The sequence below is a fragment of the Rattus norvegicus genome, chromosome 13 (assembly GCF_021556685.1).
Source record: "Rattus norvegicus strain SHRSP/BbbUtx chromosome 13, alternate assembly SHRSP_T2T, whole genome shotgun sequence".
In the NCBI taxonomy this organism is placed as follows: Eukaryota; Metazoa; Chordata; class Mammalia; order Rodentia; family Muridae; genus Rattus; species Rattus norvegicus.
The window spans coordinates 91,465,769-91,493,202 of NC_141546.1; the positions used below are offsets into that span (position 1 = coordinate 91,465,769).

At 42.4% G+C, this 27,434-nt stretch overlaps 1 protein-coding gene across 22 annotated transcripts in view; it reads left to right on the forward strand.

Moving 5' to 3' along the window:
• The window catches only part of Sdccag8 (SHH signaling and ciliogenesis regulator SDCCAG8), a 250,441-nt gene that overhangs the window by 117,828 nt on the left and 105,179 nt on the right, over window positions 1-27,434 (forward strand). For 15 of the 22 annotated variants that reach the window (XR_015635230.1, XR_015635229.1, XR_015635227.1 and 12 more), the window contains 2 exons: window positions 1,025-1,133; window positions 8,378-8,509. Coding sequence is in view for 17 of the 22 variants with exons in the window: in XM_087581037.1 (XP_087437163.1) it covers window positions 1,025-1,133; window positions 8,378-8,509 (241 nt within the window). In the remaining 5 variants the exon portion in view is untranslated. The remainder of the gene's footprint in view (window positions 1-1,024; window positions 1,134-8,377; window positions 8,510-27,434) is intronic. The other 7 variants (XR_015635231.1, XM_087581028.1, XM_087581030.1 and 4 more) reach the window with 1 other exon arrangement.

The following is a 27,434-nucleotide window of genomic DNA, read 5'->3' on the forward strand; positions in this document are numbered from 1 at the left end:
CTTCCAGAAAAAATGTTGCTTAATTTCAGAGCCTTGATTTATCCTGCTTTGTATGCTGCATGACCCCACCCCACATCATTATAGAAAATTAAAAAGGAAAAATTATTTACGGATGAATTTCACAGGATTTAATGCATATTATATTTAAAGATATGGTTAAAAAAAAGATTCCACCTATTGGTAACCTCAAGTTCTTTAAAGGATTTTACTTATAAAGTCAGCTATTATGATGCCTCACGTAGACAGTTTCTTCTTAGAATTTAGCCAGAAGAAATAAAAGAAAAATCCACAAGATTTTGTAGATTTTTTTTAAACTAACACAAAGAGAAATTCATAGGAGAAATTATCCTTGACCCACTGCTCCTCCTGGACCAAGAGTTTGGGGCAGGACCCGAGGGTTTGGTGATGTTTTAACTGTTAAAATTATCTCTAAGATCGTTTATTTTGCAAATACACACACAAATCACACTGTGGCCAGATCACTATGAAACACACGCTATGAAAGTAAGATAACAATTCTAAGGACAGCCGTGGATGTCACCTCATGACTAGAGCGTATGCAGACTCTAAAGGGGTAAAATATGGGCAGATAAGAGCCATCAAGCACCAAGTACAGTGTAGCAGAGAATTCCTCGGTTTTAATTTCGAATTATCTGGTTGTGAGAATTTTTGACACTGTTTATAGTAAAATTGTCAAAATAAAAATATAATATCTTGCATACTTCAAAGATATAAGCATTTATGACTTCATCTGAGATATTTGACAGTTTATGAGCACGCTAAAATGTTACACAAGCTGATATGATCAAAATTGTTCCTGGTATACAAGTTTATTGTGAAAATAAATGTCTAACAAGACTCAGTGTCCCACCAGATGATGAGTCCTTCACGTAGGACACTGGCGGTGACCTGGTGGTCTAGGCAGGGAATAGTGATCTGAACGAAGACTTTAGCACTATGCATCTGAACTGTTACAGAGCAAAGCCGCCGACGTCTCACATTGGTGGGCTGTTTTTATTTCTAGACAGTGAACAGTATTTACTGCTGACCTCCCAGAATACATTTCTGACAAAGTTAAAAGAAGAATGCTGCATATTAGCCAAGAAACTGGAGAAAGTCTCACTGAAGAGCAGGTAGGTGATTGGGTAACAGTATATGTTATCTTTAAAATACTTTTACTTGATAGCTAAAATTTAGCCTTAAAATTGCATTTTTACTATATTGTAATTTAACATTAAAATTCACTATGCAATGATGTACGATTTCTGTGAAATCAGGTTTCTCTGTATGTATTTTTTTGTGATTGTCCATCTAGACAACCTTTCTGTTCCAAGGAGGGACTGCAGGGCCTTGTTTGCTGTGAGCAAGCATTCTGTTCCCAAACTACTCCTACAACACCACTTCGACATTTTTTCATGGTTATGTATACGTGCTTGGCTCTTTATAACGTTATAACTTAAAACCATGGAAATTCAGGAGCAAAGGCCAAGCTCCCCATTAGCATAGGAAGCCTGCAGACAGGTGAGACAGCTCTTCAATCTGGTGATACAGGTAACGCCTTTGTAGTCTACTTCCCAGTTTTTCAGAGCACACGAAAGCTGTCTTTAAGGTCAGTCATTTGGGACACTGAGCAAGAAAGCATGCTTGGTCTAAGACATACTTAACTTTCTCAGCAGCATACAAAAGTAATTCGCTTCTTTTACAGATGAGGAAAAAAAAGCATGACCGTCTGAATAGCTTGTGGGTAGGAGAGTTAGAGTTTTGGCCTACATCTTGCTATTACTATTTTCCGTGTCTAGAGTCTCTCTTAAGGCCATGGTGATATTTATATCTGCTATTAAAGGAAGTTAGGCTTGCTGGATATAGACACTTGCACCTGCAGTCGAACTGCCCAGCAGGATAAGGCAGGAGACTTTCTTGAGCCAAGGAGTGCTATGCCAGCCTAGGCATCAGAGCAGGAGTCCGTCTCTAAAAGAGAAGGAAGGAGAGGAGAGGCGGGTATTGCTCAGGCACAGAACTAATTATTGGAAAGGCTAGGGAGGAAAAATTAACCTTTACATTCCTGTGGAGAAGTAGACAGTCTTGGGATGTAATTGTTACACTGAGAGCTCGGTTAGCTCGGGCTAACTCATATTATGTCCCTGGGCCCTTATTTTTCCTTCTTTAAAGTAATCAATCATACCCGATACTAGTCCAGTGAACTTGAACCTCTCAGTCCTGACTGCTACTTTGTACACTGAACATGCTCCTTCATATCTGACACATAGATGGCACCCAATGCATATTTATTAAATGAATGGGAAAACAGGTGTGGTGCTACCCCCACATGCTGGTCTGACTTCTGCTGCCAGCCTGTTCCTTTGTGGGTGACAAGCAGTATTCAGGAAAGAACTCTTTGGGATTCAGAGGAACCGCATTGGTATCTTGGTTTGTCAGTCATTTTGCTGTATGTGTAACCTTGACCATGCTGCCCAGTCCCCTTAAACCTCAGCTTAGCCAACGTGCTTCTGAAGCCATGTTGCAGGAGAGTTATGGCATTTGGAAGTACATTTAATGACAGGAATGAGAAGCATGAACACACACACACACACACACACACACACACACACACACAGTTACCCCTGGACAGCCTCGGGGTGTTGGTGACAGGGCTTACACCATACCTACATCCACAGATGGCAAACGCTCACTTTTGTAACATCAAACAATGCAGGAGTTACATAGAACCTGCTTGTGTTTTCACATATTTCATTTTTAAATTTTATTTTATATTTTTGTGATGTTGGAGATGGAACTCAGGACCTAGCACAGGCTAGTCTGGTAGCCCGACATTGAGCAACACTGAACCCTCTCCCACAAATGTGAAATCATCTCTAGGTTACCTATAGTGCCTAATGCGATGTAACACTATGTGACTAGTTGTTATGCTGTACTGGGTGAAAGCTAACCACAGGAAAATACCTGTCCTCGGTGCAGACCCAGCACTTCTGTCTGTGCTTGACTGGGCTGCAGAGGAACCACAGCTGGGGAGAGCAGCTGTGAGCCCCCGGCACAGGGCTCGCTCACCCCACAGTAAGACACAGCGACTGCTCTCACAGCACACACACCTCACTCACTGGGCGAGATATGAGCCCCATTTTCTAATGGGCAGAGTCTGTTTGTGATGAAAATATGTAGGGCCAAACAGAACCCAGAAAAGGTGGAGCTCATGACTTAGTGGGTCAGGCCGTAACGCCTGGTTCTGAGTCTGAAGGATTAAGACAGTAATGTATAGAATTCTCTGAGTTCTTCAAAGCTCAGGCCTTCCAAGTAGTGAACACACCATAAATTGTTCTGTGTTTGAAAGTTGCTATGTGCTTCACAAGACATTAGTAGAGGGAGTGAGCAGTCAGTCCCACTAATTCCTCCCCTAGTTCCTGAGCTCCCCCTTTCCTTTGTGCCCATTTGACATTCCATTTTGATATTATCTTCTGCTGTGAAACTACCTATAAATCCCCAAAGACTCAGATGTCTCTTTTAAAATATGAAGCATAATGTGATAAGACCTCTGGACATGCTTCTGTGTACTCTGTGACAAGCTCTTGAGCTAAATCACTTCTGCTGGCTTTTTAGGTTAAAAGTTCTCTCATTGTGGAAATTCAGTCTCCAGAGTAATTATTTAATCCATGTAGTAATTTTGGTTCAGGTTATTCTAAAGTAGTGTAGTATATTTTTAATAAAAATAAAACATGATTTTTTGGTTAATAATAAAAAGATATTTCCCCCTTTCCTTGCTAAAATTTCTGTAAGCCTTTCATGTTTTTCAGAATGCGACACTAAACAAATGGATTCAAAGCATTAAAGATGTACTTTTCGCTTACAGAAGTAGGTAGGCATTTGACTAGAGCCTGTGAGGAGTCACGAGAAGCGCTCAGTGTGAGATTGCCACAGCCTGCTTCTTCCCAGGCTCCTGCCGGGCTGCTCTCAGAATGTGTTGTAATTGTATGTGCACGCACGAGTGTGTGTATATCTGTGTGTGTGTTTGTGTGTGTGTGTGTGTGTGTGTGTGTGTGTGTGTGTGTGTGTGTGTGTGTGTATGTGTATGTGTGTATGTGTGTTTCTCTCTAAGTAAACTGTACATTGTATTATGACAATGACGACTGTGTCTGTCTCGGAAGCCTCCATAGCCATCAGCCCAGTACTTAGCAGTGTGTGTACTCCACACTGTGCACGTGGTGATGCCTGAATCCCCGGGGTGGGGGGTTGCGGACGGCGTTGTCCCACTTTAAAATGAAGCTTGACTTCCTGGTTCATGCCATGCATCTTTTATAGCTTGTTTTTGACCATCAGGCAAAAGAATTAATTCCATTTTGTTTTTAATTGGCACCAGGCAGACATTCTGGCTGGTTTTAGTTGAATATAAACCTTAGCTACCCATTCCCTCCATATTCCGTAGTACACTGAGCTTATATAGTTACAAGGTTGCTGGGGGAGATAAAGGAATATGCTTAAACATCTTTGATATAATTTATTTTTCTTTGTCAAAGTGAATGAAGTAAGTATTCTCCCTAGACATTTGGAAAATCCACATTAAAATGTTAGAGGTACATTTTGCATTGTGATCTAAAACCTGCTCTGGGACGACCTAGGGAATTTTGGGCCCTGGCTGAAGTTGAGCCTGAGCCCAAGCCGACAGAGCCAGTGCATGCTGGAGACCGAGCATACTTCGTCCTAGGTCTCAGCCCCTCTGTCCTTGCGTGCTGGAAGGACAGGAAGGAGCACAGACCTGGGTCTGTGTGATTTTGCTTCTCTTTGCTTTCCTGTCATTGTGACTCGTTGGGTTTGCTAGGCCTGTGGATTGATGTCTAGCACTGCCCATTGTGTATTCGTGATTTGCGTTTTGTAATTAAGAGGAACAATGGGAGTCCATGGGGTCTCGTTATATATAATGGTTGGTTTAATTTGTTTCACTTCTATCTTGTTAATTGTAAATTGATCATTAAGATTTGAATTCTAATCTGTCACCAGGGTTGTGAGCATTGAGCTAGAGTAATGGTCCTGGATTTAATCACTGATGATGAGAAACCAATTTTATAATTTTGGTACATATTGCAGTTCATATATTTTAACACTGTATTTTACGGTGTTATAAATATTGTTAAATGACTTTTAGTGTAGTTTTACTATGCGGACTGTAATGTATAAATTATATTACTGTTCTGGCAGCAGTAGGTATCCAACTGTGTGAGTTTAATTGAAGTAAAGAACACACACCCGGTTGAACTATTTTTTCCCCTGCATGTTTAGAGGACGTTAGGTTGAGCTGCTACGAAAATTATATTTTACAAAAGGAGGCTGACATTGGCCTTCTGCTAATTGTTACCAAAAGTCAAATCACAGTCTAAAAGAATAAAAAATTAAGGTGTCATATTTTTCCTTTAAAAGCAATTATCATTGTAATCTGAATTATAGCAGTAAAATGTCTTCCATTCACACAAATGCAATTACACACTATAGCTGCTACATAAAATGCAGGGGAAATTCATGTTTCTGGAAAGACAGACATTACCTACATTTCTAGGAAAGTGAATTGCAGTTTTTTTCCTTTTCTATGGGAGTGGGTGAGTGTGGCTTTCTGTTTTCTCTTTTCCGTTTGCAAACCACTAGTTGTATTCACGATATCGTCAGTTCCACCCAAATAAAGAATGATGTATGTACATTTACAGCGAAGCTGTATTGTATGACAGAAGCTGGTAGGCAAGTTGCCATTATAAATAAAGAGGAAAAAACAATATATACAACACAGAAAAAGGATTGTTACCATAGCATATATTACAGTGGTCTGTACTTGAAAAGTAACATCTACATTCTTGTGCTTACTAAAGACACCTCACGGTAGGGAATCACAAGGAAGAATCGGGGAACATTTTCCTGTGACATTACTCCCTCAGATGAGCACTGCTATTTTTGACATGCTCCTTGTCAGTCATTTTTCGTGTGTGTGTGAATGTGCCATGTAAAGTGACTTAAGTCCCGCCGATGGGTACACAGTCTGCAGTTCTGCAGTTGCTTTCCACCTGCCCATTAAGAGACACTTTTCTTAGTTAATACCCCAGGAAGACAGTCAGAGCTGCATCATTTGTTACATAATAGCTCGCCAGATGTTTATGACACTTCCGCCTTTTAACTATTGTAGTCATAACACAGTCATAACTTTGTATATTTAATGATACTTTTTCTAGAGATTCCTAAAAGAGAATTGTTGCTTCAAAAGCCAGACACACGTTTTAAGGCTACTAATGTGTATAATTTTGCCAAGTGTTGAATTAAATTCTTTTTAGTACATATGTCCCTATATAAATATGTGACAGCAAAAAGTGAAATATTTAAACAAAGAGTGAGTGTGAGCGTCCGTCGCCCAGAGGGTGGAACTGCCTCTTTAGAGACCAGCACTTTAAATACAGATCCATGGTAAAGATGATAAAATACAGAAAAAGATGGACACACAAACTGAAAAACTTCTCCCGCCCAGAAGTTATCAGTATTAATATTTGATGCATGTTCAAAATAACTTAATTGTAAAATAGAATTGTGTTATGCATGCTGATATTTAGTGTGCCCCCTTTCTTATCAGAGTGTTAGATTGTAGGCCAGTAAATAAGACTAAGAAATTGTCACATTATCAGAATCTTATCTGCTGTCATAAGCAAGATCGCTGATGTCCTGATGACAAAATTTTGCATAAAGTTTCCATTTATTGGGTCAAGACCAAGCTTCTCTCTATAGGTAGCACTGCAGCGAATCTAAACATAAACATATGGCTTTTCAAACATATGGTTTTTTTATATGTAAGCATTTTATATTTTGATATAATAAGGTCTACTTTTCTTTGCAAATGGTATCATTCTTCTTAGAAGCAACATAAGAATAAGTGCTGGTTCTCTTCCATGGGTTTTATTATATTCCTAATTTGGTTTAATGATTTTTTGGCATTTATTTCAGCATATGAATTAATATAGTTTAGAATATTAATATAGTTTGGAAATACTTAATTCAAAATATTGTTAAGGCTTCTAGATTATGCTTAAATTGGGTGTGATTTTGAATGGATAAACATGAGCCATTTATTTGGGGATATAGATGATTACAATTATGAATGCATTCTTACCAGGAGAGGCAAGTACAGAGTGAGTACCTGAGCTGCTTGGTGGCCCTGCACATCACTTAGGAGGCAGCGGCAGTGAGTTCAAGGCCAGCCTGGTCTAGAGAATGAGTTCTATGACAGCCAGGACTACACAGAGAAACCCTGTCTACACACACACACACACACACACACACACACACAAACACGAGAGAGAGAGAGAGAGAGAGAGAGAGAGAGAGAGAGAGAGAGAGAGAGAGAGAGAGAACGAGTGAGCAGGGGAGGGGGTATATTCTGTCCCACCTGCAGACTGTAAGAATGTGAAACATACAGCATAGTTCAAAAAGTGGGACTCTCAGGTGTTTGGAGAGACAGTTTCCAGGCCTGCTGACCTGTAGAAAGAGAAGACCCTGCTCGGAAGGAGCTGCCTTTAGGATGCATGTGAGGAGGAGGAGAGGGAGGAGTGAGGTGGACTGACTCTGCCCCACTCCCGCCATCACAGTGCTCTTTGGGATGAGCAGTTTGTGGGGTGAGATTTCCTTTAGTAAATCCAGATTCTTCCCTATAGAGCAAAGGACAAAGGGGGTGGCCTTGTGTAATGAAGTACTCCTTTCTGGGGAGGAAACTAATTTCCTGTCAAAAGTGTTATTAACTTAAAAAGTTACTCGTGATGTGGAGACATTAAAAATGTGACTTCCAACTGATGAGAGAGCAGGCATGAGGAAATGTCATCAATGCCGGCAATCTAATTTTTAAAAAAACATACCGCCTCTTGGATACATTTCTTATCTTTTTTTAAGAGTTGGGACTGTCGTCCAAGACACTGGATGTATAGTCGGTGTCCAGAAAGAGCTCAGTTCTCAGCACAGGGAGCATCTGTTGGTTCTGGTCTCAACGCAGGCCATCCTGCACTTGTTATAGCGCTGACTGCGTGCAGTCCAGGAGCGAAGTGGGCAGGAGGCGAGGAGGTCCTCTTTCAGAATATAGACTATATGGAAGCACCAGTCTCCCCGTTGTAACTAGATCCCCATGTGGCCTCTCAGGCCTCTCCAGGACTACAGCTGGAGCCTCTGTGTGTAATGTCTGTTTTTCTACTAGGCATTTCAAATTTTCTGAAATATTTTTGATATAAAATATTTTTTCACTACAATGTCTTAAGCATAGAGTTTAAGATAACCCTAGGTTTATACAATGAAAATACATTCTAGTAAGGTGAATCTAAACTATCTACTCTGTCTGTGTTTCTATCCTCTCCAGATCGGAAATAGTTCAACTCAGTCAAGAAAAAAGATACTTGTGTGATAAGCTAGAGAAGTTACAGAAGAGAAATGACGAACTGGAGGATCAATGTGTCCAACATGGGAGGGTGCATGAGACGATGAAGGAAAGGTAAGGTGGGGCTGTTGATCCAGGACGGCTCGGTTGCATGCTGAGGGTGCCAGTGTCATAGGCAGGAGAATCCCTGTGGAGTAAGTAGAAGTTAGGATTCTTAAAGTAACCAGGTATATGCCCATGCCTAATACTTCTCAGTAGTTAGTGTCTGAGATTTGGGGTGTTCTCACTGCATGCAGAGAAAAGCACTCATTCTCTTTTACTACTTTCAAGAGACAATGAATCGAGCTTACTCAAGAACACTGGTGAGACTATCTCCCTTAAAGTGTACATTAAGAGCATTCTAGCATAACTGGACTTCAGACCTCTCTTCCTAGCTACCAGACTCTACTACATCATATATGATAGTGTGTGTGGAAGAGCTGAAACTGGCTAGGCTTTGTTGGTTAGCTTTGCTGCGGCTGCACTGTGCAGACCAATGGCCCCTTTTAAGTGGTGTTTCCTTAAGCAAGTAGGCGAGCATGTCTGAGCTTTCTCGCCTACCCACATGCTGGTGTTGATGTTCTTATCAACAAGATACAAGATGGAGTAAGCCACTGGCTACTAGTAGTCACCTATGAGGTGCCACCAGGGGTGACTACTCTCTTTTCCAGAGACAGACATTCAGTTCACAGGGAGTAATGGATTTGCCCGAAGTCACTTATGGAGTACATGGTAAGGTTCAAACTCAAATCTTGAGTGATTGACTCCAAATTCCTTTTCCCTTTTGTATAGTATTTTCTTGGCACTTTATTTTATTGTAATAAACATAGCCCTCTTTTATGGATATGCCATTTCTCGACTCTGGTCATAGAGTTCCCCTGAAGTAAAGTCTGTATTTCATAGCAACGGCGAGCGCATTCTGTAGACTTGGATTTGTGTACTGAGCAGCTGTCAGCTTCCTCGTGGAGATGTCCTCACGGCTTTCAAGTTCCCATCTCTACTCCATCCCTGAGACCTTCTCTGTGCCTTCTCTGTCTCCATTTAGATACTTAGGAGGGAGTGGGAATGTATGTGGATGCACTTTCTTAAGCCTAAGGTAAAGCCGCTGGAGGAGACAATAGTTGTGCTTCAGACCTTGATGATCCCTTTGTTAGGTGCAGGGGAAGGACCCGGTGTGGGCTGCCGTCCCCGCCAGCATGTTAAGTACAGGCAGATGGTAATAAAGTGCGAAGGAATAACTTGTACTCTATCTCCTTGAACCCAGACAGTACCCTATGTTAGGGGTGAGCAAACTTTTGTTGTTTTTCTAAGGGTCAGGGGTGAGCATTTTAGCCTGAAAGCCTGCCGTTTACCCTGGTATCCTGCTTTTTAATTAATAAGGCACACACTTGGTCACTATTTCCCGTGCCTGGAGGCATACCTGGAAAGGGGCTGCTGTCGTCATCTTCATTTCCAGTTATAAAATTAAGGCTTTTAGAAAGAAAGATGCCAGCTAGAGGTCAGAGAACAAATGAATGATTGATCTCATCAACGAATATTCATTGATTGCCATTATGTACCATGTGCTACTAGGTCTCCGTCACCAGCTGGGACTAAAACAGCAAAGCAGACATGGCACTCCCTTGGTGGAACTTACATGTTTTTAGGGAAGCTGAGCTTGGAAGATAGGTCTAGACTGGAGACAGAAATTGCCCTTGACTTTGGGGGGATGTTTGAAACCTTGGAGATAAATGGGTCATCAGGAGGGAAAGGGCTACGGACCCTCAGGAGCATCCACACTCTTAAAGATAAGGTTAGAAACAGACAAAAGAGATACTGTTGCCACAAGGCAGCCCGAGCAATACATGGAGGATGGTTATTCCTCCCAGTGATGAGACTGCCTTGGGAAGGAGGAAGCCTTCAAGCAGATGCTCAGCCACACAGCAAGACAGCAAACATCTGTTGGCCTTGGTAACGCGCACATTACCAGTCAAGTGAGCCAGAGCCATTGTTGGTGGAGGGAGGTGCAGACAGTAGTTGACAGTTACGAGTGATGTAAAAATCTGAAGTAGCTGTTTACCACTGTTCTCATGAGATGAGATGCAAGGATGTATAGGAGGGCAGAACAGCCAGCTCCCAGAGGCCATGTACAGGAGGCACATACAGTTTGGAGCAAAGAGGTCTTCGTTTTACAGTGGAGTAGTTGTAAATTCATTAAATAATATTATTATAAAGACCAACAAAGTCTCAGTGAACAAGAAAGATTTTCCTCTTGTGTGAATTTAATCTTGAAAGTCCATGTTAAAATAATAGTTTTGGTTTTGTTTTTGTTTTAAACCAAATACCTAGTCCTGTGTCTCTCCCTAGAAAAGAGACAGGATGTGGGCTCCTGGGTGTGGTGAAGGACTGAGGCCAGGTCAGTAGAGCCCTGCTGAGTGCTGTGTCCCCTCATGTGGCTACACTGTCTCCAGCCCCAGCCTCCTGGCTCTGCTGTCAGTAGGATAGTCTGTGAGTCTTTCCTTCCAGAGAATAAGTGAGCAACTTGTTTGAGCCATGTGCACAGTGCCATTGAAGCGTCTCGTTGAAACAGGCGAGCTAATGATGAATTTTATCTGTAAGTCTGAAAACCAGGAGATCATCTGTAGGAAAACCTCACATTCGGTTTTGCTAGTGGAAACTTTATTCAAGAGTCACTGCTAAAATAGAAAATATAATATTGGATTTTTATATAAGCCAACATTTTGATTTTGTAGAAGTTAAGACTATTCACAATTTTCCAAGAAATACTTAGAATCTAAACCTGAAATTATAATTAGCACCCCATCATTTTCAGACAAAAGACAAATTCCATAAATATGTTAGATTATACATTCAGAAAACAAGAATTCTAGAAAATGCAACTATTTTAATTTGATTCTATAATATGGATTTGGTTTCAGCTTGACATTTTAGAGTATATGTTGATGCTAAAATGTATTTATGCTGTTGGCCAAACATAACATTTTCTTATTTGATTAATATATTAAGTGATATATATATGTATATAAACGTTATTTATGAAATAGTAGATTCCCATATAAGTCTTCGTATTTGTGTTTATTTTAAATGAAATGTTTATACTTGAAAGTTTCCTGCTCATGTTTTCAGCCATAATAAGGGGATGCTTTAGCACTTCATACAAGAATTCTCAAAGCTGTGTTTCTGTGGAAAAGGGTTTGAGAGAAGTCTGAGGACGCTGAGTTAGGAAAAGAGGCAAGGTTGTAAAGTTACAGAGAGTCAACAGATATCTAACCACTAGATGCTAAGCAGTATGAATTTTGGACTTGAGGGGGTCCCTTCCCCAATCCTGCAACTACAGGAGGGCCTGATGGAGAACGTGAGGTGCACTCTGCAGGTTGTGGGGATCTCATCTGTTCTGTTCTGTGTCCTGTTCACCAAGGATGACTCTGTGGTGGCTCTATTGTGCTCATTATCATGGACAGAGAACACGCTGTGTCCTTGGACTTGGGTGCTAGCCACCTTTTTCCACTCCATCAAGCACCTAGGTAATTACTTTTAGAAGAAAAAATGAGACTTTTTGGTTCACCATGTTGAAGGTTTCTGTCCAAAGTCAGTTGATCCTGTTGCTTTGGGCCTGATGCAGCCCTGGTAAAAGCTGACAGAGAAAAGATGCTTACCCCGTGGTGGCTCTTGGTAAGCTTTTCATCGTTGTGACATGGTGCCTGAGAGCATAACTTAAGGAGAGAGGCTTATTTTGGATCCTAGTTTCTGAGGCCTCAGTCTGCCTCTGGCTGGTTCAGTTGCTTTGGGGATGAGGCAAAGCTGGATACCACGAGAGAATGTACCTGATCTAAACTAACAAAACTGCTCTTCTTTTGAGGGTCCAGAAGCAGAGAAGGCCAGAGCCTGAGACAAAAAGTAACCTTCAAGGACATGACCCTCAGTAACCTACTCCCCGTACAGAAGCCTGCCCATGCAGTCTGGAGAGCTATACCCTAATCCTCTGGTGAGCTGTGTGCTCCTCTCAGACCAGTCACCTCCCAGCAGCACCACCAGCTAGTCACTAAGTTTTCAACACATGAGCATCTGAGAACCTTTCACATCTAAATTATAACAATGAAGAAGTCAAGCTGGGAGCAAAAGGGAGGCTGAAGCTGGATCCACTGTCCTGATGGGCTGGCTCTCCCAGTAGGCCTCACTTCATGGAGTGCCAACCTAGGAATTGAGGTTTTTAACACATATCCATGCAGAATAGCTAGCTGGGGCACTGTGAGTCCACAGTACTGTGTAGCCATGGCACAGCTTACTATCTTCTAGGAGGTCACTCTGGGCTCCTCCAAGGCTTCTTCAAACCACAGGGAGAAGGTGAAATGAGGCTCTAGAGGCTTGGCCCCCATTGGCCACCTGGGAAGGACATCCTGTCTCTGACTTATATAAACCAAAGTCTTAATGTTTGATTTGAGGCACAAGGTTTAAAAATATGTCCCTTTCCCCCGATGCTTTCCTGAAGTAGGTCTTTGTAGTTTAAAGGAATCATCACAACTATACAGCACTGGATGGTAGTGAGCAGAAGACAGAACCAAAACTCTAGGCTTTTCTCATCAGTTCTTCTGTATAGTCTAAAAACATTTTTAAAGGGTCTGAAATTTGGTTTTTATATTCCAAAACAACTCACCGAGAATGGTAATTTGACATTCTACTGGCAATCAATCACCTTGCCCCACGGACTTCTTGCATCACAACAGCTCTGATCATCTGACTTGCTGTCTTCCCTGAAAAGAACACTTAGGTACAACTCATTATCAAGGCTGTGTTGAGATCATTTTGGCTTTTGTATGCTTCTGGCTTTTAACTGTAGATTTAGCTTTGCCACAGTAATCCAGTTTAGTTTATTTTGTGTGCTTCTGGTTCTAACTGTAGATTTAGCTTTGCCACAGTAATCCAGTTTAGTTTATTTTGTGTGCTTCTGGTTCTAACTGTAGATTTAGCTTTGCCACAGTAATCCAGTTTAGTTTATTTTGTGTGCTTCTGGTTCTAACTGTAGATTTAGCTTTGCCACAGTAATCCAGTTTAGTTTATTTTGTGTGCTTCTGGTTCTAACTGTAGATTTAGCTTTGCCACAGTAATCCAGTTTAGTTTATTTTCCTAGCACTGCACACTGTAGGACAGAGTTACGCTCCTGCAACAGCAAATAGAGCCTTCTCAGTGACTGCATTTCGGTACCCAAGGAGGTGGCCAAGTGGACAGAAAGCACTTGCAGTTCAGGGTTGAGGAACTGAGTTTGAATCCCACGTAAAAGCCAGACAGTGTGAACGTCCCAGGAGTCTTGCCATGGGGAAATGGGAGGCAAAGACAGAAGCCTGGAGCTCGTGTGCTGGCTCGTCTAGAGCAGAGCCAAACACAAGGCGCTCTGTCTCTCACAAGGTAGAAGGTGAGGTCTAACCTCAGGGTGGGCCTCTGACCTCCATGCTTCATGTCATTATTCACATACATGAGTGTAACACACACACACACACACACACACACACACAGAGAGAGAGAGAGAGGTTGTATGAATTGTAATTGAGAAGCAGATCATCTATCTAATCTTCTGCGAAAGCAGATGGATGTGTAATCTTTGCCTCCTATCCTGTCACCACCAGTTTTGCATAGAGAAGGCCTCCTTTGGATGTGCTGTTTGAGAGTCTGTTCTTATAACTGACAGCATATTATTAAATGTGAATTTACAAAATGTCTGTGTTATTTTAAATTTACATACCTGTATGATATAACATACAATTACATTTTTAATGAAGAAATTATTAAGTAATTAATATGCTAAACATTTGGTTTTCACTAGGTTTTTTGTTTGTTTTTGTAGATTTTCTTTATCATTGGCCTCACCAGCCATAGGCTCCTGTGACTCCCCTATGGCGTCTAAGGACAACAAGCTGGGAGTGCTGTGTAGTGCACAGGAGAGGGGGTTGGGATAATCAGAACTGCTTAGAAAACTTTACTGTTTCCTTACAATTGTGCCAGAATTATAAATCAGTTATGGCTTCCAAGCACTCTCTCTGAAATACATCATTCTGTGTAGTGGGGAAACATGCCTAAGACATCAAGGGGCTGTGTCTGACCTGAACCATGACTGTTACCTCCCAGCAGACAGGATGTTTCCACCCTTCAGGAGCTAAGATTTTATTTTAGTTAATGAAATATTTTAAACTGCACATGCAGTGCCTTCATGGAACAGGGCAGAGGCTGGAGTAGCTGGCCACCTGGGAGCACATGACACGTGAAAGGAGCCGAACAAGAGGAACTCAGGAAAACACCAAATGCATAATTATGTCATTTATACTTTTGGCTACAATAAGCCCAACACTCAGCAGAGAGAAAGGCTGCTTCATTTCATCGCCAGGTGTGTCTTGAGTGCTTAGTTTTGTTAGTCAGCCTTCTGTCACGTAACACAACACCTAAACAGCTAATTTACTAAAAGAAAAGTTTCAGTTGGATCTCAATTGAGGAGGCCCATGACTAATGTGTCCTCTTGCTTGTTGGGCAGGAGCTCATTGCAGAGGGCAAGGAGGAGGAAGAGGAGGGGCCCGGAATCCTCTTTAAGAACATGCCCTGCCCCAGTGACTTCCCACCAGATCAGACCTTCTAAAGGTTCCACCATATCCCAACAGTTTCCACCTAGAGAGCCAGCCTTAGTCACATGGGGTTAGCATGGGTACAGTGTCTGAATATATAGCGTTATTAGCGTGTGCTTGGATGCATCACTGACCAAGCACACATCCCTGCCCTGGTGAAATGTGTAAGATCATTGTGGTTTGAATGCTGTCCTCTTAAGACCTAATGTGGAGTCAGTAAAAGGGGATACATTGGGGTAATGTCTGGGTTTCTCTCTTTACTGTTTCGCCTAAGAGTCAGGGCAAGTTTCTCTGCAAGTTTCTTCTTCCTCAATTTTTTCTGTAAAGTGCTATCTTGTAAGGTTGTGAAACTTGCTAAACACAATCAATAAAGTCTGTAAAGCCATGATCAGCACAGAGTTTACTCAGCATCCTGTAGTTAATACACTCATTGGACCTCCAATATGCACCCACCTCTCAGTGGTAGATTTCGGGGATTAGCAGGAACTCCAGAGGCGTCCATTTTAGTCATTGTTTATTTACATTATGGGTTAAATCGGTTCTTGTGATTTAGTGTGTGAACCAAAATATCATGTTTACATAATGTTATTTCTATGGGAAAATGCCTTCTGAATTTTGAATGTAACTTTTAATTTCAAACATTTTGGACTGTAACTTGGAATGTAGCTGTGATGTTGTGTTGGTGTGCGAATGTGTGTGCACATCCCGAGTGCTCAGTGTGTAGGGCTTTCAGCATGAGCGTCTGCATGTGAACTGGCTCCAGTCAAATTTCATGTGGGATATATTTACCTAGTTGTTTAAAAAAAACATTTTGAGCATTTTTGGGAATTTGGGGGGACTCTTTTTTTCCTCCTTTGACTGTTTTTTAGAGAAGTTTTAAGTACACACACACACACACACACACACACACACACACACACAAGATATTTACTCTGTGCCTGCAGTCCTCTACCATACGTAGTCTCTATTATTATAGTCAATAAACCTTCATCGGCCGGTCATGATCAACACAGCCCATTGGTTATATTAGATTTATACTGTATTTTGTTAACATTATTTGGGCTGCAGAATCATGGTACCTCTGCCGGATTTGGAGGAGAGCGTGCAGAAGTTTCTCTCCTACACAGAGGACCAGATCCAGGGCACCAGACTCTGTGACAAGCACCTTGTTATGCCATCCCAGTTTTTTGGCTCTATCTTTAGTTTTGTATATTCATCTTTGATATCTGTCAATACAGTGTTAGACAGTGTTGTCACTACCCTGTACGCTCCCTGTCATGGCCTGTTTGTCCCTCATATGCCCCAGGTTCTGAGCAGTTAAATGTGTGTTCTTCTTATATCACAAGGGAAAATGGGTTTCTGTGTTTAAAATGGAATTTCTCCCTTACAGCTAATATAAACTGCCTTGCTCTAGAGCTCAGGCTGCCTTGAATTTCCATATTTGCTGAGATCATCTCTAGTCAACTCTTCTTGAAAGCTTGTTGTCTGTTTGTCTGTCTCTCTGTCTCTCTGTCTCTGTCTCTCTCTCTCGCTTTCTGTCTCTCTCTTTCTCTCTGTCTCTCTCTCTCTCTGTCTCTCTCTGTCTCTCTCTGTCTCTCTGTCTCTCTGTCTCTCTCTCTCTCTCTCTCTCTCTCACACACACACACACACACACACACACACACACACACACACACACACACCCCTTCGTGGTAGATGGACTAACTGGTTAGAAGTCTCATTTTCCTAATGCAGCATTTCTCAGTTAAATGGGGCTTATTTGTCATTTCTGCAGCCAGGTTTGTTGCTTTGCCTAATCCTTTTGTAATATTAAACATTAAATGTTAAATGTCTACACCTTAGTCTGATTTCCTGACTTGAGTTCTCTTTTGTATCTTCTATTTATTTATTAATGTACCAGCACACTAATTAGCATTTCTTTAGCACTTAACACTGAAGCAAAAGCATGTGAGATCTTTCAGCAGCTTCTGATCTAGTCAAGGAGGCAGAGAATGACCATCAAGGTAGAGTCCTACTGTGTGAGTAAATAGAGCCAGGAGGCTCTAGGGGCCCAAACCAGTTACCCAGTGCTGAAGAGAAGTGAAAGTACATGTGACAGAAGAGGGAGAACCTGCTCAGGGTGGTCAGGGACATAGCACTGTGGCTTTGCAAATGGCAGAAGACAAAGCAGAGCAGAGACGAGGAGGAGGAGGAGGAGGAGGAGGAGGAGGAGGAGGAGGAGGAGGAGGAGGAGGAGGAGGAGGAGGAGGGGGGGGGGGAGAGGAGACCATCATCCCCTCCTCTTGCTCTCTTTACACAGCTGGACCTCATATTGTCCGGCAGCTCCTGGATGTACTCTTCTATTCTCCCCCATATTCCTACCTTTGTATTTCTATACAGATAATTTTGTGTGGCCAACCTTTAAACGTAATACTGTCTTTTATAGTTTGAGTCAGAGTTGTTCTCCACAGGTTTGTGTGTTAAATTCCTTTTTTGTTTGAGTTTGATGTTTGGAAATAGGGTCTCCATATGTGCCCTGACTAGCCTGGAACTTGTATATAATCAAGATGGGCCTTAGACTGACAACAGTCCACCTACCTCTGCCTCCCCAGTGCTGGGATCAAAGGTGTCCACCTATGTGTTGAAATCTTCACCCTGGCTGGTGGCACTGTTTGGAGAGGTGATGGAACCCGGCTTGAGGAAGCTTACAGGCAGCATTGCAATGCTACAGCTCAGAAGGGAAAGGTTTCCCTGATGCCCGTGTTACAGCTCTGAAGGAAAGGCATCCTGGCAGTCAGGAGTCAAGGAGAACCAACCACCGTCACACCACACAACAAACCGCACATGAGATTTACTGGGAGGGACACAGGAAAGTGATTGCCTCTTCTCTTGCAAGAAGCAGCAAAGAGGGGTTGGGGATTTAGCTCAGTGGTAGAGCGCTTGCCTAGCAAACGCAAGGCCCTGGGTTCGGTCCCCAGCTCCGAAAAAAAGGAAAAAAAAAAGAAGAAGAAGAAGAAGAAGAAGAAGAAGAAGAAGAAGAAGAAGAAGAAGAAGAAGAAGAAGAAGAAGAAGAAGAAGAAGAAGAAGAAGAAGAAGAGGAAGAAGGGGAGGAGGAAGAAGAGGAGGAGGAGGAGGAGGAAGAGGAAGGGGAGGAAGAGGAAGAGGAAGAGGAAGAGGAGGAAGCAAAGACCTGAGTGGAAGGCAGACTTTAGGCTTTCTTGAAGGTGGAGCTTTTCAGAGTGTCCTGAGATTGTGGGTTTTGTAGAGTGGCTTTTCACTGTCCATTTGCACCCTGTGGAACCTGGTGGGTGGAGGTCTTCAGCGTGGGGCCTGGCCACTAGCGCACCTACCTCAAGAGGCCTACAAGCCTGCCTTTGAAAGTTATACCCGGACCAACTCTGTCCAATCTCCTGCCTACCCCTCCCTCTGCTCCCTGTCTGTAACAAAATGAGCAACATGCCAACACTTCCACTGTTCTGACATTCAGCCTTGCCATGGTCCTGGAATCAGGGGGGACCATGACTGTCAATGGCCAAAATAAATGATCCACCCCTTTAAGTTGTTTATTACTTTGTCACGTACTATGACTGATACAGTCCTCCCAGATCCCACTCTACTGATTTACCATCAAAGAGTTCTTTATTCCCGATGCAGTTGTTTTGATGGTATGGGTTAGAACTTAGGTCGTCATACTTGTGGAGCAAGAGCTCTTACCCACTGAGGCAACTGCCTGGCTCTGAGCATGGATAGTTTATAAAGACGTGTTTCGTACACATGATCTGATTTGCCCTATGACAACCTAAGTTCTGATCCCAGAACCTGTGTAGAAAAGTCTGGTGTGGCTGCATGTGCCTGTAATCCCAGTGCTTGTGGGGGATGAGACAGAGGGATTGCTGGGCTCATTGGCCTCTAGCCTAATTCCAGGTTTAGAGAGAGACCTGCCCCAAAGGGACACAGACTGCACACTCTAGACAAACATACCACCTGCACATCAGAGGACCCACACACTTTAAAACACAGAAGTGGTGGGTAAATATGGTGCATTGCAGGGCTCAACTATTCCCTGTCAGTCTCATGGAGTTGTAGTTATCCCTTGAGGAGGTGAGCCCTAGAGAGCTTCAATGCAAGTTTGGCACTTAGTAAAAACCCTGCAAGGGGGAAACCATTTATTTGCTTACTTGTTAGTTTATATTAAAGTAGAAAAAGAGACACTTTTTTAAGAAAAGGAAAGCTCTTCCAAAGTCACCATGGGTTCATGAGAAGGGAAAATTGCATATTCCTATAGCAAGGGATCCTTTGAAAGTCCCCTCAGGCCAGTTCCCTTGGGCAGTGGCATTGTCTTTTGTTTTTAGGAGACTCTGCAGCAGGGCGGAGAGCTTGTGCACAGTGCCTAAAGTCAAAGTTAATGCCTGCCTGCTGTGCAGTCTAGGAACACAAGATTGTCAAGTGTTGCCTTAGACAGACTCTGACCTCACTGTGTGTCCTCTCTGGCTCCTAGCTAGTCAGTGACTGGAGGAGGCTCCAGGGAACCTGCACAAAGCTCAGGGGCAGCTCTCCCACTTCTCTGCCACATCTAAGAGTCACATTCCCTGCTAGGGACGCTTCAGGCCAGTTCTCCTTTGAGGATTGCCGGGCTCACAGCAAGAATCGATGAGCTCCTATAAAGACTTTTAGCTCCTAATGGAACATATGGTGCCTCATGGGTAGGGCAGTTTCTACAGGCTCTTTGCCTGGATTCTGATCTTAGCCTCTGAACCTGTTGTTGACCTTGGGCAAATAACATTTCCTCCCAGTGAGCCAGCTGCCTAAGAGAAGAAGAAAGAAACTCCTCACCTCCTGGGCTGTCTGTCTGGCGTATCGAAGAGAATATATGCTTTTGTTAAATAAAATAGTAACTCATGCATTTGATTTTATAATTCCAACTTAATAGTAAGTAATTTCTAAGTAACGTAAGGCAGAGGAAGAGAAAAACAGAACATCTGAATGCCTTGAGAGATGTGCAAGCTTCCTGGATAGATGATAGGCCTAAAAGTTTTACTTTCTAGGACATTGTGAATTCTAGGCCACCTTTGTGGGGTTTTGTCACTATTTCCTCTGACTTGGAAGGACAGCACTGGATTTGTGGAGCCACCTGCAGTGGAGGGCGTGGGTGTGGGCTTGGAACTGTGAGTGGTCATAATGCAGCAAGCAGGACTCCTCTGCTCAGGCAGAACTGACACTGCACAGGGCCGGAGAACTGGCTATGCCCAACAGCATGCTTTTAATTATCCATTGGTGACGATGAAGGAGATCGATACCTTTCCAGCTTCTAAAACATGCTGCCGTTGTGCAGGTGACTCTGTACAGTTCCTGCTGGTGACAGAGAATTAGCAGATTAAAGTAAGAGTTTGGTTTTCTGATGTCTCGATGCACTACAGTGATCACTTCTGGACCATTGTTCCTGAGAAATTTCATTAGTTTAAAATAAATATCATCTATAAAATAATTTTTGCATGTGAATATGGACAGGTCCATTTTCTTCTTCTCATCCATGTGAATGAGTAACAGTTTAAAAAGCAAGTGTTTTAAGACATTCTGTATAAATATCTAACAGCAGCATTGAGTACACTTGATTCACACTTAGTTTATGCAGTGCTAGGAATGGGATCCAACCCAGGGTTTCCTGTGTGCTAGACAAGCACACTCTATCTGCAGCTCTGGATACATAGAATTTTTAATCATCCATCTAGTTGTCAGGAGACTCTGGGTTCTTTGACGTTTATAGACATAGATATGTAATATAGACTTCAGACTTTCTTTGTTATAGACATGGATATGTAATACAGACATGGATGTGTAATGCAGACATGGATGTGTAATACAGACCTCAGGCTTTCATCCTTTTGAAGTTATTTCACACAAGCCAGGCCAGCACTTAGACCAGTCTCAGCTGTCACTGGAAATAGCTATGGCCCCTAGAACTGCTGAACATGGTATAGAAAAATGCCTCAAATCCACCTTTCTTCCACCGTAGAGCTCCATTCAAAACAATTTACAATCAGAAGAGATCTTTATTTTCTGGTTAAAATCTTAAATCATATTCTGTATATACATCTTGTATGTATGCCTATATTAATAAGATCCATGTTCCTTGGCAAAGAGGCTGTTTTCAAGTCTAAGATAATTAAAACTTTCAATTTTCAATTCCTAAAACATTGCAAATAGATGTACATCCATGATGCTTGTGTTTGGGTTCTGAGTCTCGCTGTAAAGGAAACAGTTTGTCTTATTCTACCCAGAGGTGATTGTACGTCTGCAGCATTTCTTGATGCCGAGGGTTTGTGGAAGTCATCTAGAAGGCTGGCAGTTTGAGGCAGATGTATAACCATGTCTCTGGCATCTATGGCTATACCTTAACTGAAAAACCATGTAAACATCTGAGTAATGAAACACTGAGGTCTGCCCACACCCCGATCCTAAGTGTGGCAAAGATGTGTACAACTCCATGGGTCCCAGATTAACATAAGGAGATAGGCAGGCAGTAGTGGCAGAGGGCTGGGATGTGTCTGCTGCAGTTTCCTGAGCTGGTCTCTCCTCAGACTGCAGCATCCACGAATGTTGCACTGCCACTGGACCTTCTCTTCCTCCTCAGTCTTCAGGAGAGACCCCTGTTCTTCATAACTAACCTGTTCTGTAAACAGCATGTAAGGGGAAAGTGTGTGGCTACAGGTGATCTTCTACAAATGGGGCTCCTGCTTTATATTTATTTTTTAAATAAATCCAAATTAGAATCTGCAGTCACAGAACTTTCTAGCATCAAACATTAAAGGTAATTTAATCTTCTTGGAGAAAAGCCCCTGTCGTTTCAGACTGCAGGACCAAGTCTCAAGGCCGCATTGGTGTCCCTGACTTACATGTCTGGCTGTGTACCTCAGCGAGAGCTCCTCGAGTTTTGCTGCTTTCCTTGGCACATCTCCAGCAAAACAGTCCATTAACATTCCAATCCTTTCCCAATAATTGAGACCATCAATTTACATAAAACAAGGCACAATTATAATTTCATGTACAATTTAAATTCTATAGAAAATAATCAGAGTGCAATAAAGAGGGACACTTATTTTGATGCAAAGGGGTGTTTTCATAGTCAGTATTAAACAAATCTTTGGTGTTTTCAGAATCCTCCCTGCATTCTCTTGGATGGAGTGCAGCTCTGTGGTCTGATTCCAGTGTAGGATCGAGAAGTGCCGTGGTTCTGCATGCCTGGTAAACAATGTGACTTCTTCTCAGAGCCATTTCATGAGCGTATGGACATAGAATAAGGTAGTGTGCTTGCTACGTGCTATAAGATAGTTCTTGTGAGACAGACAGCCAGCAAATATGTGCTTCGCTTGTTTGGCCTTACCGAGCTACTCAGTCATCTTCGCCTGCTGCCATGGACCAAGGCTTCTCTGTTGGATCCTGCGTGACTGTAGGGAATTTGAGAACTGTGTGTAACGTGGGACAACATCACACGTAGCAAGCCTTTGTGGAAAGTCATTCCAGGGAAAGCCTCAGACCCCAGCCAGAAGCCTTGCAAAGCAAGCAGCCTGGCACTGTGCCTGTGCCTGTGCCTGTGCCTGTGCCTGTGCCTCATCGGCTGTAACTCTCCTTTCTAAGCGCCTAAAAGCACTGGCATGTCAGTCAGCAAATCTAGAACACTGGAGAAATATTATTAGGAAGAATGCAGTAAGAAATAATGACAAGATAGAAAACAAATCCTGTCAGAGCAGGGAATATATTTGGCTTCCACTTGCTGTGTCTGTCTGTTTTCTTGAATGGTCCAGAATAGAAACCGGATGTTTAAAATCGCCCTCTCTTTCACATGCTCTCCTCCTGTCTCCCTTCCTCTTCAGTATTAGTAGGCTTACTATTTTTATTATTTTTTATTTATATTCCTAGTTTTCAATATTTGCCATTTGTGTGGGTAACACATTAATTTTTAATGAAATATTTTGAGACTCTCTAGCTGAATTATAAAAGAAACTTGAAATGTATATAGACTCCCAGGCAGCATAGGAATTACTATCACATGGGGTTACTTTGCCTATGCATGAAGGGCAAGTGGCAGTGCTGAAGGATGGTGGGAAGTTAGATGGAAGCCTGTTCTTTGTGTAAAGAGTCCAGTTTGTAATGACCTCGACAGTGAAGGCGTTTTAGGCGCTGTTTTTGTTAGCAATTAATGAATGAAATGTTACATTAATGTGCCAGTTAATTTCCTTTTTATTAAAAAACCCATATTTTGACAAGCCTCATTGCTTGGCAAGCAGTTCATGAGAAACTTGTATTAAATGCTCTGTTGTTGTCCGTCTGTACTTGCAGTCAGGCCTTGTGAAGTGTTGCTTCAGACTGACCTAGAGCCTAACTTCAGTTTGTTTTTTTGAGAACTAAAGGCTCCAGGGGAGGCGGCATCCGTCTCTTTGGTAGCTTGTTTCCTCTGATCAGGGTTCTGTCTTATATGTGTAACATTGAATGACTGTTGGAAGTGTGTCAGAATGTTGTCCTTATATGTCCAGAGAGGGCTGTGGCTCTATTTGTGTTTATGATCTGTTTTAGAGTTTTAAATTGAGACAACTAGTTTCATTTTATTGTTATTGGGTTTTTCTTTTTGTTTTAGCTCTTTTATTATTATTAAACAAAAGTTTTCATGTATTATTAGATCCTTAAGATATAATAAAGTAGGTTCCTTTTCATTCTCAAACAAGTATTTTATATTGGAAACTTAAATTTTATTTTAATCATTATATTTAGGTGGCTAATTTTGTGTTCTCTTCGTAATGAACATTTCTAAATGACTTTACTTTCCTCCAATTACTTGTCAATATTTTTTTAATTCTCTCCTAAATATTTTTATCTATTCAGTGCCTCACTTCTATTCTGTCTCCCACACCTATCCCCAGTGTACGCACACAGTGCAGGTGAGGACCGAGGCCTGCCAGGGAAGACTTTTCTGACTTGTAGCCTAGTGTTCTCTGACGTCTCATGCACTCATTTGTGTGCTCTGAGGGCAACAGTGGTGCTCTGGACTGGTATGAATAAGCAAGAGAGAAAAATACTGGGCGGGCAGAGTCTGTATAACACACACACACATACACACACACACACACACACACACACACACACACACACACGAGTCAAGATGCTTTTCTCTGTACTTGGATAACCTGTTTTAGGCACAGTGTTATTGGGTGTGTTTATTTGTTTTGTCCAGATAGACCACACCCAAACTGCATCCGTACTCAATTTTGGTTTTCCTAAGTGAGCTGCAGTCACACAGACATTGGTTGGTAAGCAGCATCTGCCATTTGGGGGCCTTCTTAATGCAAAGTCCTTTGTATTCATTTCATGCACACTTTTCTTTGTGTATGGGATATCCAGTGTTGTTGAATATTTAAACCATTTCTCTTTGTTTTCATAGAATCTGTATTTTAGCAGTCATATTTCTGATTTAAATACGTATGTAATTGTATTAATAGAAGTAGCATCACCACACTTGAGAAGGAACAAAGCTGATTTGAGAAGATATGGGAGCACCCGTGCCCAACTATGCTTGACAGCAGCGGCCGTGGGCTGAGGAGTGCAGGTGTGATGCTCCTTTGAGAGAGGTGAGGAAGTGGTGGCTCCTGTCTTCATCAGAGTAAATGGTGACCCATTTGGAGCACTTCTGTAGTTGTAGTAAAATATTACCACACAGTAGCACATTTGACTTCTCCACAAGCGCCTTTGTTCCCTTTTGTGTCATTAAAAAAAAAAAAAAAAGCCAACCTGGAAACACAAAATAGGCCGCTTTTCTGTTTACTGTCTGTTTTCTGTCCCTGAGCTAAGAATACCAGCCTCATCCTGCCCAGAAAGTGGGCCAGTGGTGATTCCTTACACCAAGCCAACTGCCCACTGCAGCCCTCCATATTGGCTCCTACTGACCTGATACCCACAGGGGTGAGGAGCATAGCTGTAGGTGTGGTTGAGGCAGAAGCGTAGGGCAGCGGCCATGCTGTCACAGATAGGAAACTGAACTAATCTTCCCATGTGGTCTTGGGAGGATAAGTTTGATAGAAGAACATACTGTTGAAAATGCAGTGTTTTTAAGTGGATTTAGACTGTGTCGTTACCTGAAGGTAGGGTCTTCCTAAGTAGCTCTTGTGACCCGGGACTTGCTGAGTAGTTCAAGTTGGCTCCAGATTCAAGAGATCTGCCTGCCTCTCCGTTTTGAGTGCTGGGATCAAAGGCATGTGTCACCACATCCAGCCTGATTAATTCTTTTTTCAAAGTCATTTATTCTTTTATTAAGTGTGAATATACATGCAGGGGTCATAGAACAACTTGTAGGAGTTAAATCTCAACTTCCACAATTTTGGTGCCTGGCGTCTAACTCCAGTTGCTTGGCTTGGTGGCCAGAGCCTTTAGTCACTGAAACAAACAACCATCAAAATGGATTAAAGTTGATTCTCGGTGTGCTGAGTATAAAGTTGATTCTGACAGGATGTTAAATCTCCTTTCTGAATACAGAAAGCACAAGCCAAATGTGACAAGGGACTCCTGGGTGAACATAGCCCTTCCACTTCCGCTCTTCATTCATTCTGAGTTAGGGGTGAGTGTAAGTATCCTCTCGTTTTCCTTCCTTCTTAGGTTTTAGCATTTATCATTATGGCGACGGCAGCACTTAGCTGAGTCACTTGGGAAAAGGTGCTTTGTCCCCGATAGTTACTCCTTTACTGCACTTGCTACAGCCTGAAGGTGCTTCATTTTTATTGAAGACCCAGCTCTTGAAAGGTGGCCTTGAAAAACAGAGTGCATTTTTGATTTAGAGGAATATCATATGCAACATCTATCTATAAGTGAAACAAAATATATTTTGATATATGAAAAGCTGCCATATATCCTGCTTCGTCACTCTCTGCCCATCTCCTTTGGCATAGGGTCTGTCTTGGAACCTAGAACTAAGTGGGAGACAGCAAGCCCTACCGACACCTCTGGCCACGGATTCCAACCATTCACAGCACTGGGGCTACAGGGTGCTTGCAGCACAGCCACAGCCCCACACCCAGCTTTGTGTTGAGGTCTGGCCTGAACTCAGGTCCTTAGGCTTGCATGTCAGGTGCTCCTCCGTGTTCCTCTGTCCTCCCAGTGCCCCACCTGCAGCCGTTCACGACGTCACTCTCCGTACTCAGCAGTTGGTGCAAACAGTCGGTTGATGAAATGTCCTGAGAACATCTGACCTGTGCTGGCTGTGGTGGCACATGCCTATAAACTCAACATTGGGAATTCCAGCCCATGGCATCTATACTGGGGGAGAGACACCATCTGGGAAAAATCAGAACAAAGAGAAAAATGTCTGACTCAGCAGACTATGAACTCATTAAGAGTGTCGTCCTTTCTGGACCTTTCTGCACTCTGCCTGAGTTCAGGAGGCCCTCACTAAAGGACTGTATCACCTTCATCCACTTTCTAGACACCATCTTCCCAAGGCTGGACGGAAAGTGTTTGCCACACGAATGTGATTCCCAACACCTTCATTTAAGAAAACCTCTGGGCGTGGTAGTCTGAGGGCAATCTGAGAGCTGGGGAGTCTGATAGAGGAGGGTCCCTGGAGTGTGCTTGGTAGCCAGCCTAGCTGAACTAACACCCAGGTCCGAATGGCGGAATAAGATGGATACTTTCTGAAGAATGTCACTCACAGTTGGCCTCGAATGTCTACATGCACCTACAAATTATCTCATGTTTTCCTCAAATTATGGAAAAGCAAAAGTGAGAAAAATACGGAGCTTGATGTTCAACAAATATGTAACATTTGTTAAAGGTTTTATACCGTTTAATTATAACCTCACATTTGGGGAACCTCCCAAGCCATGTGTCTCAAATTACTGTCATTAGTAATGTAAGCCTAAAGTTTCTGTGTGCAGTGCTGAACACCCCGTGGGCACTCATGAGCATTCGCTGAAGCTATCGGGCATGATTTGATCTCATTAGAGCAGAAACGGCCCTTATTTTGGAAGGTTTTGTAGGTCCCACTTAATGGAGCTACTACTGCGGCTGTTAGCAGTACACAAATGGCTCTCACTTCACCGTTGTGACAGTCAGTTGGAAGGAGTTATTACTTCTCAAGCTTTTCCTCTCCCCAGTGACCTGATACACTAAAACATGATTGTTAGGATGCAAATGATGACAGCTTTCTATTTAATCAGCTAAAATGGGACTTTTCACAGTGCTAATGATTTCTATATAAAAGAACCAACATACAACTGAGGGTGGAAACATGTCTTCTTTCACCTGACCATGCAGAAAAGCCTTTAAGAATTGACACTTGGAAAGAAGTTCCACATTTCTTATTCTAACCAAACACAAATACTTCTGCGTCTCTTGTCTTTAAAGTATTTGTGTGCCTGAGTCTTTAAGCGCTC